General features: G+C 35.4%; 1 protein-coding gene across 2 annotated transcripts in view; it reads right to left on the bottom strand.

Annotated features, from left to right (window-relative positions):
- STRN3 (striatin 3) overlaps positions 1-16,342 on the bottom strand; it is a 105,102-nt gene that overhangs the window by 75,425 nt on the left and 13,335 nt on the right. For both annotated transcript variants that reach the window (XM_006766013.2, XM_006766014.2), the window contains exons 3-6: positions 11,527-11,630; positions 11,027-11,100; positions 7,202-7,283; positions 3,158-3,331 (exon numbers count right to left, since the gene is read on the bottom strand). In XM_006766013.2, the coding sequence (XP_006766076.1) occupies positions 3,158-3,331; positions 7,202-7,283; positions 11,027-11,100; positions 11,527-11,555 (359 nt within the window). In that variant the 5' untranslated portion in view covers positions 11,556-11,630. The remainder of the gene's footprint in view (positions 1-3,157; positions 3,332-7,201; positions 7,284-11,026; positions 11,101-11,526; positions 11,631-16,342) is intronic.

The raw sequence follows: 16,342 nt of genomic DNA, 5'->3' as shown, positions 1-16,342 counted from the left end.
GGGTAGGGGCCCCAACTCCCCAATCGGCCCTTCTCTGAGCCCGACCAGGGGCTGCACCTAAGGATTAGGCCTGCCCTCTGAAACCCGGGAGCAGGCCTAAGCCAGAAGGTCATTGTCCTCCGAGGAGTCCCAGATTGCGAGAGGGCACAGGCCAGGCTGAGGGACCGCCCTCTCCCCCTGAGTGCACAAATTTTTGTGCACCGCGCCTCTAGTATATATATAAAAGCCTAAGCAACCGTTACAACGGAATGACCGTTCGCTATGATGCTCACTGACCACTAGGGGGCAGATGCTCAACACAGGAGCTTCCCCCAGCCTGCAGGCCCTGATCACCTGATCGGGGCTGAGCCCCCAGGCTGGGAAGGGGAATCGGGGGGTGGGTGGCAGTAGACGCAGCTCCTTTCCCAGGTGGGCTGAGGGCCGGCTCCTTCCTCGGGGCAGTGGTCAACCTCCCGGGTCCCTCCCCCGGCAGGCAGGCCCTGATTGCCTGGGCTGGGACAGGGAACTGGGGATAGGTGGCAGTGGATGTGGGCAGCAAGGGATGGAGGAGTGGCGGAGGTGGGGAACTACACGGTGGCGGTGCAAGGGTGGCGAGGGAAGGAGGCAGGAGGCAGGGAGGCAGGGGGGACCAGGCCTGATCGCCAGCCAGGCCTAGGGCCCCCACCCGTGCACAAATTTTGTGCACCAGGCCTCTAGTGTGGGACATAATGAACAACATAAACTGATGAACAAAAATAGATCCAGAGGCAAAGAAACACCAAACAGACCGTCCAACCACAGAGGGAAAGCGAGGGGAGAGGGGAGTATAAGAGATAAACCAAAGGACTTGTATGCATGCATATTAGCATAACCAATGGACACAGACACTGGGGCGGTGGGACTAGTCCTGGGGGATGGGAGGGGTAAATCAGGGGGAAAAGGAGACATACGTAATACTTTAAACAATAAAAAAATTCAGTTATTTATCACATTGTTTGCAGGTAGCTTTTATCTCGCGCTAACAGGTGGCGTGGGCCATTTTTGCTAATTTTTTGTGCAAATGGCAACGTTCAGTAAAATTACGATAACTTTAGTTTATGTATTTATACGGTCCCCGCATTCTACCACTAGTCTATAAAAAACGTATTAATACGTTCCTGCGCTCTACTAGTACAGTCAACGTAAAACGTATAAATACAATGTGTTAAAAAACAAAAAAGAAAATGCGATCTGTAAATATATTCTAGAAATCTTTCTTTTACTACTACCTTAACAATCGTTTAAATATCATTTCACATGGTCTTTCCTTCTGAAACTCCTAGTCAGATGTTGGCTCTCTGGATTGATCTTTGAATTTTCCTAGCTTTTCAGTCCTACTTTCTTTATTCCCTTTTCTGGGAGAGTCCTTCAACCTTATATCCCAAGTTTTATATATAAATTCTTTCTATCACACTTTTTAATCTCTACTAGCTCTTTTTTGATCTCCCACTAAACCATTTAAAAGAAGCCCACACACTGAAGTCATATGGATTCAATTGCTGGTCCTAATCTTGTAAAGGCAAGAAGTTGTTGTGGATCTTTAATGCATATTCATATGGCATAGTAAACTACATTACTCTAAAATATTAATAAATCTTCTGAACTACTTAGCTTGGTTAGCTAGTAACTTTAGTTAAAATTTTAGAATACGTTTTCTTTTCCTCTTATGCTATAAAAACACTCTATGATTTTTGAAATCCTGAGTATAGAAAATAAAGGTTCTATGAAATGCTAAATTGCTTCCATTAGAGACCTTATTTCTCCAAAATAAAAAGCCTAAACAAAAGACTTGTGCTGACTTAAAAGTTATAGAACATGTTTTAAATCACTGTGTCAGAAAATATATCTAAGATATAAAATAATGCTAGTTTATAAACTGTACATATAAATTTCTTAAGGTCTAAATGAACTCAATGAACTCGTTTAATTTTTTCCCCCATTCTCTTTCTTTTCTTTGTCCTTCCAATCTATGTTATTCAATGTAATATCTAATGGTAAAAAAAACTTTTAAAGTTTCACCTGCTTGATTCCTTGCATTTATCAAGTTTGTATTAACCAAAGCATAACTGATAGATGGTAAACAACAAATGCTGACAAGAATATAGAAATCAGGATTCATAAATTTCTGGTGGGAATGTGAAATAATCCAACCACTTGGGAAAACTGGAAATTCCTCAAAAAGGTAATCAGAGTTAGCATATGACTGAGCAATTCCACTCCTAAGTATATACCCAAGAAAACTGAAAACATGTCCAGATTTGTATACCAATGTTCAAAGTAGCATTACTCATTATTCCAAAATATAGAACCAACCAATATGCCAATCAACTGGACAACAAATAGATGGACAAAATATGGTATATTCACAGTACAGAATATTATTTGGCAATAAATAGAAATAAATTACTGACATGTGCTATAACATGTATAACCCTTAAAAATATTATGTTAAATGAAAGGAGCCACTCATAAAATAACCATTTATATGAAACGCCCAAAATAGGCAAATCTTTAGAGACTGAAAGTATATCAGTAAAGTTGCTTGAGGGGTTGGGGGGGAGGGTGAGAAAAATGTAGGAGTATGGGGAGTGACAGCTAATGAATATGGGGTTTTTTAGGGTGATGAAAATTTTCACAACTTAAACTGTAGTGATGGCTGACAACTGTGAATATCCTAAAAACCATAAAATTTTATACTTTAAATGAAATTTATGGTATGTGAATTATATTTCAATAGAGACATTAAAATAAAAAGAACGTTTGGTAGCTATCTGAACCCAAACAGAACACAAAGCCTTATTCCTTTCACACTAGAGTCTAACCAATGCTATTCTGATTACAGAGTAGCATAATACTTAATTGAAAATACTCAGAAAAATGTAAAAATCAGGATGTTAAAATAACTCTGAACTACATGACATCATCCTTAAATTTTAATTTTGCACCTATTTCAGAATTATTGCCATTTTAAAAGCACCTAAATGGAAAATTTATTTGCCCGTGGTACCATTTAGGGAGAGAAGAGTCTTTAAATTTGAACTCTACCCGTTTTAAAAATTGTTAACATTAGTAAAAAGAAGCTAAAAAGATTCATAATACCCATATATAAACAATATTAACCTACAAATATATATCATACCTTTTGATTTCTTGTCCTTTTTGCTTAGGAGATTCACCTCCATTCAGGATCTGTTCTAAATTCTTTGTTTCTACTGATCCATTTGGTTCTGAATTGGACAGTCCAAGTAATGACCTTACCCGCTGAGACCGTACATCTAATATTGTATCTGTGTAACCTACTTCCTGAAGATATCTATAAGAGAAAATTAAAAATATAAAAACCCACATATTGTTAACACCAGCAAACTTAACTAAAAATTACATTAAAGGATTTTAGAAAAACCCATAATCCTATAAAATATATTCTTCCTTTGCCTCAATAACTGTCTTCTCTATAGACTAGTTCCAGTTTTAAGAGAAAAAGGCCAATTACAAACCAAAATTTAATTAAGAAAGTGAATAGTACAGCCAACATTAATCAAGGGTCAATTATTAAATCCTAAAAAGCCCTAGGCAGTGGTTCTCAACCTTCCTAATGCCGCGACCCTTTAATACAGTTCCTCATGTTGTGGTGACCCCCAACCATAAAATTATTTTTGTTGCTACTTCATAACTGTAATTTTGCTACTGTTATGAATCATAATGTAAATATCTGATATGCTATATGTGTTTTCTGATGGTCGTGATCCATAGGTTGAGAACCGCTGTGAACCTTAAGAAGCCGTTTTGAGTTGATGATAAATATTTTAGGTCTGGAAAGTGGTAAGAAATGAGCAGAACTAAACCTTAGAATAGTTACATGCTAGGTTTAGACAGACAGGTCACTTCTCCTTCTGGGATCAATTATCTCTCTCATTGCATTTCTATCATCCTGTGGTCTTCAAATTTTCTGTATATCTAAACCAGAGTACTTAATCCAGAATCCAGGATGAAAATGAAAAAGAAGAAAGGGACTGGATTATGACATAAATATAGATGATGGGTCATGAGTGTCTTTGTGTGACAAATTTTAAAATTTCTATCTAAAGTATCTTAGCATTTCTTATGCTAAAAAGGAGTCTTATACTGCTTAGAGCAGAACAAAAGATTTTCAGATGAAAGGTAAAGATAGGGAGACTAGTTTGGTTAGGACACTAATGCAATAAGAAGTAAAACTTAAGAGAAAAATAGATGTGAGAAAAGTGAGCAAACTATAATCTGTGATTTGGTGCAATAATACGTATGTTAGTAGAATAAAAGAAGATCTAAGAGCCCTAGCTGGTTTTGCTCAGTGGAGAGAGTGTCAGCCTTCAACTGAAGGGTCCTGGATTTGATTATAGTCAAGGGCATATACCTCAGTTGCAGGTTCCACCCTGGCCCTGGTTGGGGCCGGTGCAGGAGGCAACCAATTGATGTGTCTCTCTCACATCAATGTTTCTCTCTCTGTCTCTTCCCCTCCCTTCCACTCTTCTCTTAAAAAGAAAGAAAGAAAGAAAGAAATCAATGGAAAAATATCCTTGGGTGAGAGGATTAACAAAAACAATAAAAATATATTTTAAAAAGATAAGAATTTTAGAAATTTTTCCGGTTTCTAGCTTGTATAGTTGGATGGTGGCTCTATTCAATGAAATGAAGAATGGGTCAAAATCTGGCTTACAAGATACTTATCACATAATTATGTAGTGTCTATAAAAGTGACACTGTTTATTAGGCACAATGGTAGGAATGGTCAAAAGCTCAAAAGAGAATATGTAGTGTCTATAAAAGTGACACTGTTTATTAATGGTAAGAATGGTCAAAAGCTCTAAAGAGACTGACTGGGTATATATATTTGGGCATCGGTGTTCGGTGGTAATTTAAAGTCATGAATTTAAATTCAATTATACAGAGAAAAATCATAAGTGAGAACAGAAGGCATGGGTACACAAATATCTAATGGGCAAAAGAATAAGAGAAACTGAGAAAAATTAAGAACTTGAGAAATTAAGGATAAAAATGATAGCAGAGAGTAGTACCATGAAAGTAAGAAAAAAAGTTCCAAATGGAATGAAGTTAATATAGAATGTTTCCAAGAGATCAAATATGAACAGAAAAGGTCGTTTAAATATGTCTGTGATAGAAGTGTCACTGGAACATGAAAATGTTCCAGTCACAGTTGAGAAATGAACAAGGAAGACTGGAAATAAACTAATCTTACAGAAAGGTAAGAAGAGACAGAATCTAAATCCAGGCAATGGGATTAGGCATTCATGAGAGAAATACTATACAACTGATTTGTCTCTACAGCTATAGCGGTCTTCTAAAAAATGCAATCCTCTTTTGGGGAAAACAACTTCCACCACACTGCAACCATGTAGTCTGAGTGAGCAGCCAAGATATTACACAATCCAGGTAAAAAAGAACCGACACAGACAGTTATTTGACCAAGTCAAGCCAATTCTACTCCATAGAAATTACTCTATAATCGGGAATCTCCTGCCATCTGGAGAAAAGTGATTTTCAATAGAAAAAGAATAAAACTGATACACATAGAGGAGTAGAAAAACAGAGAATAAGAAAAAATCCTGGGTTTTCCAGTCCCTGGAAAGTTCTCAATGCTACTCCCCGCTCATCTTCCTGACATTCAGTTATTCAGCACTTCTCTCAATTCTGCTAGCTACCTCATCATCCTTCCAAACAATGTTCTTACTAAAACTAGTTTGAGTTTTGTCACTGAGAGTTCAAATTGATAAATGCTTCTTTGAATGAAACATTAGTAACTGAGGTGATGAACGTGAGGTTTAAATACATTTATAGAAAGAAAGCAAAAAGTTAAGGAGTTCGCACCTGACAGCCTTCCTATTTTCAGTGAAGTAGAACTTGAGGTGCTCTACTGACAGCAAGAGAGAATGGGCTGAGATGTGGTAAAAGTTCACAATATCCACTGAAGGCAATGGGAGGAGGTGACCAGGATTATGGAGAAAGGCTCTTTGCATGTTTGGACAAGAAACTATGAATATATGCCCTTGTCCAAGGGCATTTATAAGATTCTATAATTTTTCTCCAAGAATTATTATTATTTTTTATTTTAATCATCACCCAAGGATATGTTTGGTTTGAGAGAGAGGAAGGGAGGAACACTGATGTGAGAGAGAAGCATCAATTGGTTGCCTCCCATACATGCTGACTAGGATCAAACCAGAAACTTAGGTACATGCCCTGACCGGGAATCAAACCTGCAATCTTTTGGTGTATGAGAAGATGTATCATTTAACTGAACCACCTGGACCCGGCCAGGGCTCTCCAAAAAACACAAAGGGTTCTAGCAAAAGGGTGATGGATATTGGGGTATAAGCCAGAGCTAGGGAAATGAAAGCAAAAAACAAGCAAACAAAAATAAAATAGAAACCAAACATAGGTCGAGAGGAGCTAATGAAAAAAATAAAGTAGTCAGGGTCTAAAGAGCAAGGTAAAGTCAGAGGGTGAAAACATGGAACTTGGAGTGAGAAATGCAAGGAATTTAAGATAACTGTTGGATCATAGACTACCACAGAGGTAGTTCTAGGTAATATAACAAGGTCAAGGGTCTGACCACACGTCACTGGGTTAGTTAAGTACAGGTAAAGATGTCTAGAGTTGAGAAGGTTGAATGCTTATAAGTAACCCAAGATACTGGGAGTACACCAGTATCAAAGTTGCAAAACGTAAGACAGTAAGATTTGCCACAGAAGTACTTCTAATACAACAAAGAATTCAAACGTCAAAAAGAGGTTCCTCAAAAATTCAAGTAAAGGGTAGGAACTTGGCGAGCCACTCCTAAAGTTTCAGATAACCAGTTAAATTCTTTCTCTAAACCAGTCTCACTTAAAACCAAATATGTGAATTTTGCAGTGATGAAATGGAGTGTCTACAAGTTTGAGCTCTATATTGTTTTTGTTCTGGCCTTCAAGGTCTTTACAACATACTACCTGGTAAATCAAAAAACAGCATCATCCTGGGGAACTTTCAGAGGAAACAAACTTTAAAAAGATCCAAGCATTTAAAAAACAATATAAAAACTATATGCATTGTACCAGTATCATTAAATAATTTTTCACTTGAAAAGTGACTGAATATAGGCACTTCCTACCTAGATCCTTAAAACTGAAAATGAGCCATTACTCACTGTCTTAACAGCTGTCTGCCTTGCTTCCACGTTAACGGGCTATTCTGAGGCGCTGTGGGAGCTTCTGTGTCTTTGGTTTCTTCTAAAAATTAACAACAAAAAGACAAGTTTCATACACATTATTTCAACTATTGAAAATAACTGCCAAAGTTGTCTAAGGGGAAAATTCCCACAAAAATACACCTAAATATTTTTTATAAAGAACAGAAAAAAAATTAACTTTTACTGAGTATTTACTATGGATCACACTCATTTCAAATGTGTTTATCCCAATAACCCAAACACTTAGGTACTACCCTCCCGTTTTAAAATTAGGAAAAGCCACATGTACATTAACTATAACTACCAAGGATTCAAAAATCAAAAGCCCAGGCTTTGAAATACAGTATTATTATTACTTTTCTAACTACTAGAATTCTGCTGAGTTGAATACTTTTGAAATTAAAAAGCTATACTTAATATTTACAGTAGTTATTCAAAAGCAACACAGGTAAGAAATTAGGTATATATAATAACAATCCTGAACTGGTATCAGTAGACTTTATGTAGTTAATTTCATTTTTAGAACTAAAAGTTAAAGTTTTACTACAGGTAAAAAGTCATGTTTATTCTCAGGTAACAAAGTATATAGATTTTAAAAGTTTAATAAATAGTATAATTTCAGGTCAGTTAAGCTCTGAGTAAGTATCCTTAGACTGAAATTCAAAACTACTTATGGGCACTATTTTCCCATAAATTTCTATTATAAAAATAAAGATAAAGGAGAGCGGGCCATTAAAGATCAACCCTCAATGAACGTCGAAAACTTAGAATGGATCACAGTTGTTAGGCTCCTAGACTCCTTAGTCACATGAACATGTACTTATTGGTAGTAATACAAATATTCTCTTACAGATATATTACTTCTCTAACCCTAATAATCCCATTATTATTTTCTCATTCTTTCCCTGAACAAAGTAATTGCTACAATTTCTAGAAATGATTCTTTCATTCTAATAGTCACCTTATTTTTGTAGTTATAATTTTTTACTTATACCATTTTGTTATTTTTAAATCACATAAAATACAATTCATAACAGAAAAAAAATTAAAAAAGAATACAATTGCCCCAAATCCCATCACCAATAGTATTTAAGACTTTATCATTTCATATTTTTCATCTGAAAATACACACTTAAGCTTCTCCCTCCTTAAAAAAAAAAAGACAATATGTGTACTGCATTATAAGCTGCTTTTGACAATTTCTCTTGAACATTCTCTCTATGGCAATAAATATAGATTAACATCATATAAAATGATTACATAATATTCCATAGAAAGTATATACCTATTTAATTTAACCAGTCCCCTAATGTTGAAATTAGTTTCCATTATTCACTATTATAAATAATGCTGCTAAGGATATTCTTGAAGTACATCGTAAGCGTACAGCTCAATGAATTTTTGAACACACCCATGTAACCAGTACCTAAATGAAGAAACAAAACATTATCAGCATCCCAAAAGCTTTCCTTGTGCCCTTTTCCAGTCACTAGATAGTCCCAGAAGAGCATCAACACTATCCTAAATTCCTAAAACTAGATTAATTTTTAATTTAATAACAATAAATCAATTATATCAATTTTATGTGACTCATCCATGTTGTCAGGTTTATTTATAGTTTGTTAGCTTGTTGCTAAATAGCATTCTGCTATGCTAAAATATCACAATATATTTGTGAATTCTAATAATGAAGAGCATTCCAGTTGTTTCTAGGGTTTTTTTGCTATTAAAAATGATACTATGAACATTCTTATACAAGTCTTATAATGAACATACATATGCATTTTAGGGAGTGGAACACCTAGGAATGGAATTACTGGGTCCCAGGGCATGCTATGTTCCCTTTAGGAATACCACTGACAAATCGATTTACAATCCCAACATCAGTAGGTCTACAAGTTCTCATTATTCCACATCCTCATCAACACTTGACTTTTTCTCTTTTTCATTTTAGCCATTCTGGGAGGGGTCTAACTGTATTGCACTGTGTTTTCAAGTTGTATTTCCTCAATTATTGATAAAATTGGGCAACATTTCATATGCTTTGTGGCCATATTGTAAATTCTGCTTTATCAAGTGCCTTTTCAGGTCTTTTGCCTGTTTTTCTACTGTTACAAGTTTTTTAAAATCTAAATGCAAGGAAAAAGGAGCTCTTTAGATATTTGGGTACAACCCCTTTTATAGGATTAGCTTTTATATATATAGGTATTATTGAGACCAGGGTATAAAAACATGCATATCTTGTACTTTTGCCAAATCCATATTTTGCACATTTTCTCTCTTTTATATTTTGCTTTATTCTGAGCATATAAAAGGCAATACTGATTCACTTAATGTTTATCTAGACTTTGATGTAAATGATTTTATCCCACTTTGTTTGCATGGTGTGTTTCTGACCATCCCTTTGCTTGTTTTCCCACTAAATATCCTGAATAGTTTTTCTACCTCTGTAAAAACAATCTACTTTGTTATTAGTGTGTCTCCCATAAATAAAATACTTGGATGTTATTTTATTCCTCAATTTCAAGAAATTTCAATAGTTAAGTTTAAAAAGAAGTCTTTCAGTGTGGGCAGGAAAGATTTATTTGCTAGATGATTTTGCTTTATACAAACTGTTGCCCTGAGACCAGCTAGCCAATTCTGACTCTAGTTCTAGGAAAATATGGCTACAACTAGCCTCCTTCCTCACAGTGATGCACCCCCAGTATGGGCAGTTCTTGAGTTCTAGAAAGTGACTGCTTATTTTCTGAACATTCTAGCCATATTAGAAAGTGGAGAAGATCTAAAAATAAGTCAACTGCAGGTTATATATATGAAGTGTTCTGCCTAGTTCTAAGTACTTAATATCAAACCAAAAACCAATTAACTAAATTTATAAAATGTACTATAATACCTAATAAACAACAACAAACCCATATGTAAGCTTTACTGTCCGTACCATACATATACATATTTGCCTTTTTAGATATGGAAACAATCATAGAAGAAAATTTTATATCTAAAAGACATCTTTTTGTCTTAGTACCCAACCTCCAACAGCACAGAATGCAATTTGTACCATCAAAATATATATATAAATGGGTTCTAAATATACCTGAGAAATTACTAGTATTATTTCCAAATATTGTATCATGTGAATAAAAATGTACCTTATTAGACTTTTAGGATACTCAAATTGTAATCATATGGAACCCTAAAATTAGCTCTTTTCTATATACAGCCCCCACTTTCTGCACAACTATTCGTCAGATAGTACTCTTAGACTCACTATTCACTATCAGTTTAGAAAAGAGCTAGGCCAATTGGAGATACATTTCTCATTCTCTTATCCTTATTTGGCTGCCTCTACAATTTCCAAATTCAATTAAGTTTCCAAATGTTTTAGAACTAAACTGAGTTAATCACAGCTTCTCCAAGCAAAGAGTTTTCAATAAAAAATTAAGCTTACATAGAATGGAACAATAATTGCCTACAGGTGGAGAAAGAGTTATTACTTCATTACCTTTCACCTCTAATTACTATAAAAAATGTACCTACAATTTTACACAGATTTCAACACAACAAAAATAGGACAAATAACCACAGGATTGAGAAGTAGATGAAACTACTTACTTTTATTCATTTATTATTTTCCCCAAATTCTACACAGTAGTAGTATAATAGTCAACCATTTGACCAACCAATTCTTTCAAAGGAAAAGAGAACATATCTATTAAATAAAAATAAGCTTAACCAAACTATTCTTTGGGAAGGGGTCAGGGGCAACAGAAGAATAAAGTTTACCTGATTCAAAGGTTGGCATTTTCAAATCACCTTGGTTCAGTTCTGTGCCATATTTTAATTTGTGATATTTTGCCCTGAAAAATTTAATAATAAATTGTTGAAAGAAAAATTTGTTTTTCCTTCTCTACACAGTTAAGAAACTACTGGTAGATTTCTCCAAAAACAAATAAAAAACGGCATAAATGTATTTATTTCAACTTTACTTGCAAAGGAAGTTGGAGGAAAAAAATGTACTTTAAGTTAATAGAAAAGAGAGGTAAATTAACCAGCTAACATATATACCCAAGTAAAAAGAAAATCCCAAGACTTAGATTCTAAAACAAAAGATATTTCAATTTAAAGATTTCAACCATTTTTCTTTACCCATATAACAATCAAATGAAAATATCATCTTGTATTTTGTATCTTTCAAAGTGCTTTCGAATACTTTGTACAATGATATAAAAGAGAATAAGTGTTCTAATTTAATTTATTCATATAATAAAATGAGACACACATACCTTTCTTGTTTTAATGCATACTCTAACATCTTTATTCTTCTTACTAAATCCTTCTTCAAGTTCTCTTGACCTTTTCTTTCTCCTTGCAAAAATGCTATTCGGGCCTAAAAATATAAATGGTTCATTTATTTTCATTTTTTCTTAACTATATATAGGGAACTGAAAAAAGAAAAACAAAAAGTAAATTTCTGAAATTTTATTTATGATAGCAAGACTTAAAATTCATAGAAGCAGTCAATCAAACTTTCTGTTAGATAACACAATCACTTTAAAAATAATAACTACAAACTATCTGCTTATAATCCTAATGACTACTAATTTTACATGATCTTGAAAGAAAATTTTACGCAGTCCAGCGGTGTGGCTCAGTGGTTGAGCATCGACCTATGAACTAGGAGGTCACAGTTCTCCTGGTGTTGATCCCCAGAGTGGGGTGTGCAGGAGGCAGCTATCAATGATGTTTCTCTCTCTCTCTCCCTCTCCCTTCTTCTCTCTCTAAAATCAATAAAAACATATTTTTTAAAAATAAAGTGGCCAATCCATGAACTTCACCATTCTTTTAAAAAAAAAAAAATGAATAGAGGAAACAGACAGAAGATAAGGATATAGAGAACTTGAACAATGTAGCAAATCACCTGGATCTAATAGTCATATCGGAACTTTCTACCCAACAATAACAGAATATACATTCTTCTCAAGTATAACAAGGCCACAAATTAAGTCTTAATAGATTTTAAAAGATATATATTATAAAAAATTATCTCCTCTGAACAAATGCATGAAGTTCAAAATCAGTAAAAGAAACAAACTCAAAGTCACATATGTGTGGAAATTAAACAACACACTATTAAACAACTAATGGAAGAAACCACAAGGAAAATTAGAAAGGAATGAAAACAAACACAAGATACCAAAACTTATGGGACACAGAAAAACAGTGCTAAGGAAAATATTTATAGCTATAAATGGTTACATTAAAAATACATAAGCAAACAACCTACATTTACAACTTAAGAAACTATGCCCTAACTGGTTTGGCTCAGTGGATAGAGCCTCGACCTGTGGACTGAAGGGTCCCTGGTTCAATTCTGGTCAAGGGCATGTACCTTGTTTGCGGCACATCCTTGGTGGAGGGTGTGCAGGAGGCAGCTGATCGATGTTTCTCTCTCATTAATGTTTCTGGCTCTCTATCCCTCTCCCTTCCTCTCTGTAAAAAATCAATAAAGAAACTAGAAAAAGAACTTAGCAGAAGAAAAGGAATACTACAGATTACAGCATCTATAATAATCTATAATAACAAAAGCATAATATGCTAATTAGGCCGGACAGCTGAACGACCTTCCAGATGTCATTCCTGATGAAGCCATGATGGCGGGGCCAAGGCAGAGGTGGTTAGGGGTGATGAGGCAGGCAGGCGAGTGGTTAGGGCGATGAGGCAGGCAGAATGGTTAGGGGCGATGAAGCAGGCAGGCAGTGTGGTTAGGGGCCATCAGGCAGGCAGGCAGGCAGGCGAGCAGTTAGGAGCCAGCAGTCCCGGATTACAAGAGGGACATCCCCCAAGGGGTCCCGGATTGCAAGAGGATGCAGGCCAGGCTGAGGGACACTCCCCCCATGCATGAATTTTGTGCACTGGGCCTCTAGTATATAAATGAAATAGAGAACAGAAAAACAGGAGATAAAGTGCTAGCATCAATCCTTCTAAAACATTTCCAAAAATTGTAGAGGGAAAACTCCTTAATTCAATGAGGTCAGTAATACCAAAGCCAGTTAAGACACTACAAGAAAACCACAAACCCCCAAATCCTCAACAAAAAAGTCAGCAGCATATTACAAAAATTACACATTATGACCAAGTGCGATTTATTCCTGATATGCAAGGATGATTCAATGTCAGATAATCGATCTAAGCAATACACTTCATTAAAAGAATAAAGGAGGGAAAAAAACGTATTTCTAAATGATGCAGAAAAAGAATTTGACAAAATTAAGCACCCTTTTATGATGATACTCAACAAACTAGGAATAAAAGGAAGCTATCTCAACATAATAAAAGCCATATATGAAAAAGCCATAATGAACATCATACTGAGTAGTGAAAGATTTCCCTCTGAAATCAGAACAGGGCAAGGATGCCTACCTTCAGCATTCCTATTCAACATAATAATAGAAATCATGGACAGAGCCATGAGGCACCATTTGCCAAAAAACTGCACTTAACACTCCACATCTGTTCCCCACTGATCTCTGGGGGAAAGGAGTGGACAAAGGAAGTTTAAACATATGCCCAGTAAAGGTCTGAGTGATGTGGGCAGGTGCCTGTCAATCACACCTGGGAACAAATTAGTGGCCAGGATGGGCATGGCCACTGCAAGCAGTGAAAAATGAATATATCAACTTCTATACAAAAAAAGTGCACTCTCTTGGCTCCAGGGTGCTGGGTTCCTATGACTCCTATTGCAGGGGCATGCTCCGCTGTGCCCACATGGCTTATGGCCATATAGGGCTCCATGCATAGACCAACGGAGTTTAATTAGCTTGGATGCTGAACTCCACCCAGCTGCAACATGGAATGGGGGGAGACTGAACTCCCACCTGCACCTCTTTCAGGACTGGCTTAAGGTGCCAGAGGACTTTGGAACCTGAGGAATGTAACTTCATACACATAAAGCCTTTATCACATTTCATTCTTCCATGGGGGTTCCTGAAAATTCTCATTTCAGGGGTACCCCAAGAACCTTAACTTCGCTCAACAAGTGACAAAGGAATTCAATCCTCAGGTAACACCAAGTTACAGTTAACACAAAAATCAACGGCATTTCTATAAACGATCAATATATAATTGCTAAAAAAAAAAAAAATAGGAAAGCAATTCCATTTACAGTGGTATCAAAAAGAATAAAATACTTAGGAATTCACCAAGGAGGTGAAAAACTGGTATAATGAAAACTATACAATACTGCTGAAAGAAATTAAGACAATAAATTGAAACACATTTCATATTCGTGGATTGGAAGACTTATTAAAATACCACTACTGCCCAAAGTGATCTATACATTCAGTGCAATCCCTATCAAAATCCTAATGCTAAAAAGCAGTTAGTTACCTACAAGGGAGCACCCATACGACTGTCAGCTGATTTCTCAACAGAAACTATGCAGGCAGGCCAGAAGGGAGTGGCAAGAAATATTCAAAATGATAAATAGCAAGAACCTACAACAAGATTACTCTACCCACCATAGCTCTCATTTAGAATTGAGGATTAGATAATGAGCTTCACAGACTACAAAAAGTTAAAGGAGTTCATCATCACTAAACCAGTATTACATGAAATGTTGAAGAGGAAAAAGGAGAAAAAGAAAAAAACCAAATATATAAACAATAAAAAGGCAATAAATACATATCTATCAATAATTGAATCTAAAAGTCAAAATAAATAAGGAATCTAATGAACAGAATAAAGTGGTGAATAAAAGAGAATCAGAGGCATGGAAATGGAACAAACTGACGATTCTCAGAGTGGGGGGAGACAGGAAGAGATTAAACAAAAATCTTATATGCATAAATGCATTACCCTATGGACACAGACAATAAGGTGGCGAAGGCCTGGGTGGGGCGGAAATTAGGTGGAGGGGAGCAATAGGAGGAAAGAAAGAGCATGACATCTGTAATACTCTCAACAATAAAGATAGATAGATAGATAAATAGATAAAATAAAATAAAACAAAACTTGGGGGAAAAAATCCCAATGACATTTCTTATAGAAATAGAAAAATGCATCCTAAAATCTACATGGAATATCAAGGGACGCCCTAACAGCAAAAACAATCCTGAAAAATAAAGTTGGAGGCCTCACGCTTTCTAATTTCAAAACATACTATGAAGCAACAGTAATCAAAACAGTACGATACTGGCAAGAAGACAGACATATAGACCAACAGAACAGAATAGAGAGATCAGACATAAACCTTCAGGACATTATGCTATATCAAATGAGGTACACATAAAGACAAATACGGTACTGTATGATTCCACTCTTTTGAGGTATCTAAAGTAGTCAAATTGACAGAAACAAAGAGTAGACAGGTAGTTACTGGGGAGGGGGAAAAGGGACAAGGAATAGTTGTTTAATGGATTTAATGTTTCAGATTTGTCAGATAAAAAGGTTCTGGAGATCTGTTTCACAATACTGTGAATATAATTAAGACTACTAGATAGATGGCAAATGCTTTTTAGCACAACTTTTAAACGTATTTTAAAAATAGTCTTTTTTAAAAAGGACAAACCAGATGAAAGAAGGTATCTGTAAAACATATAAGCTGAGAATGGGCTCATCACATATAATTCCTATCTGCTCCCTAAAATGACACACTACATTTTTAAAAATGACATCCCAATGGAAATATTATAAAAAGACTTACACTACAAGATCACAAGATATTGAAATGGACAATCAAGATATGAAACAGTTCTCAACTTTGATAGTATTCAGAGAAATAAAAATAAAAAATAAAAAAGAGTAACAAAGTACCAGGTTGGCTGAAGTTTTAAAAAACCTAACTATACTATTTGTTGAGGAAGGTATGAATCAACAGATACTCTCAAAAACAATTTATAAGACCATAAACTGGTACAGCCACTTTGAAAAAGTTGCGCATCACCTATTAAAGTTGAAAATATAAATACATTAAACCAAAATATCCCTATATATATATCCAAAAGAAATGCATGTGAATACTAGGAGATCTATAAAAAATATTCCCAGGACCAATTTTTTTTTAATCCCCACCGGAGAATATTTTTCCATTTATTTTAGAGA

The sequence above is a fragment of the Myotis davidii genome, unplaced genomic scaffold (genome assembly GCF_000327345.1).
Source record: "Myotis davidii unplaced genomic scaffold, ASM32734v1 scaffold21, whole genome shotgun sequence".
Classification (NCBI taxonomy): Eukaryota; Metazoa; Chordata; class Mammalia; order Chiroptera; family Vespertilionidae; genus Myotis; species Myotis davidii.
Note: the sequence above shows the minus strand (reverse complement) of the source record. Positions and strands in the feature narration are given on the sequence as shown.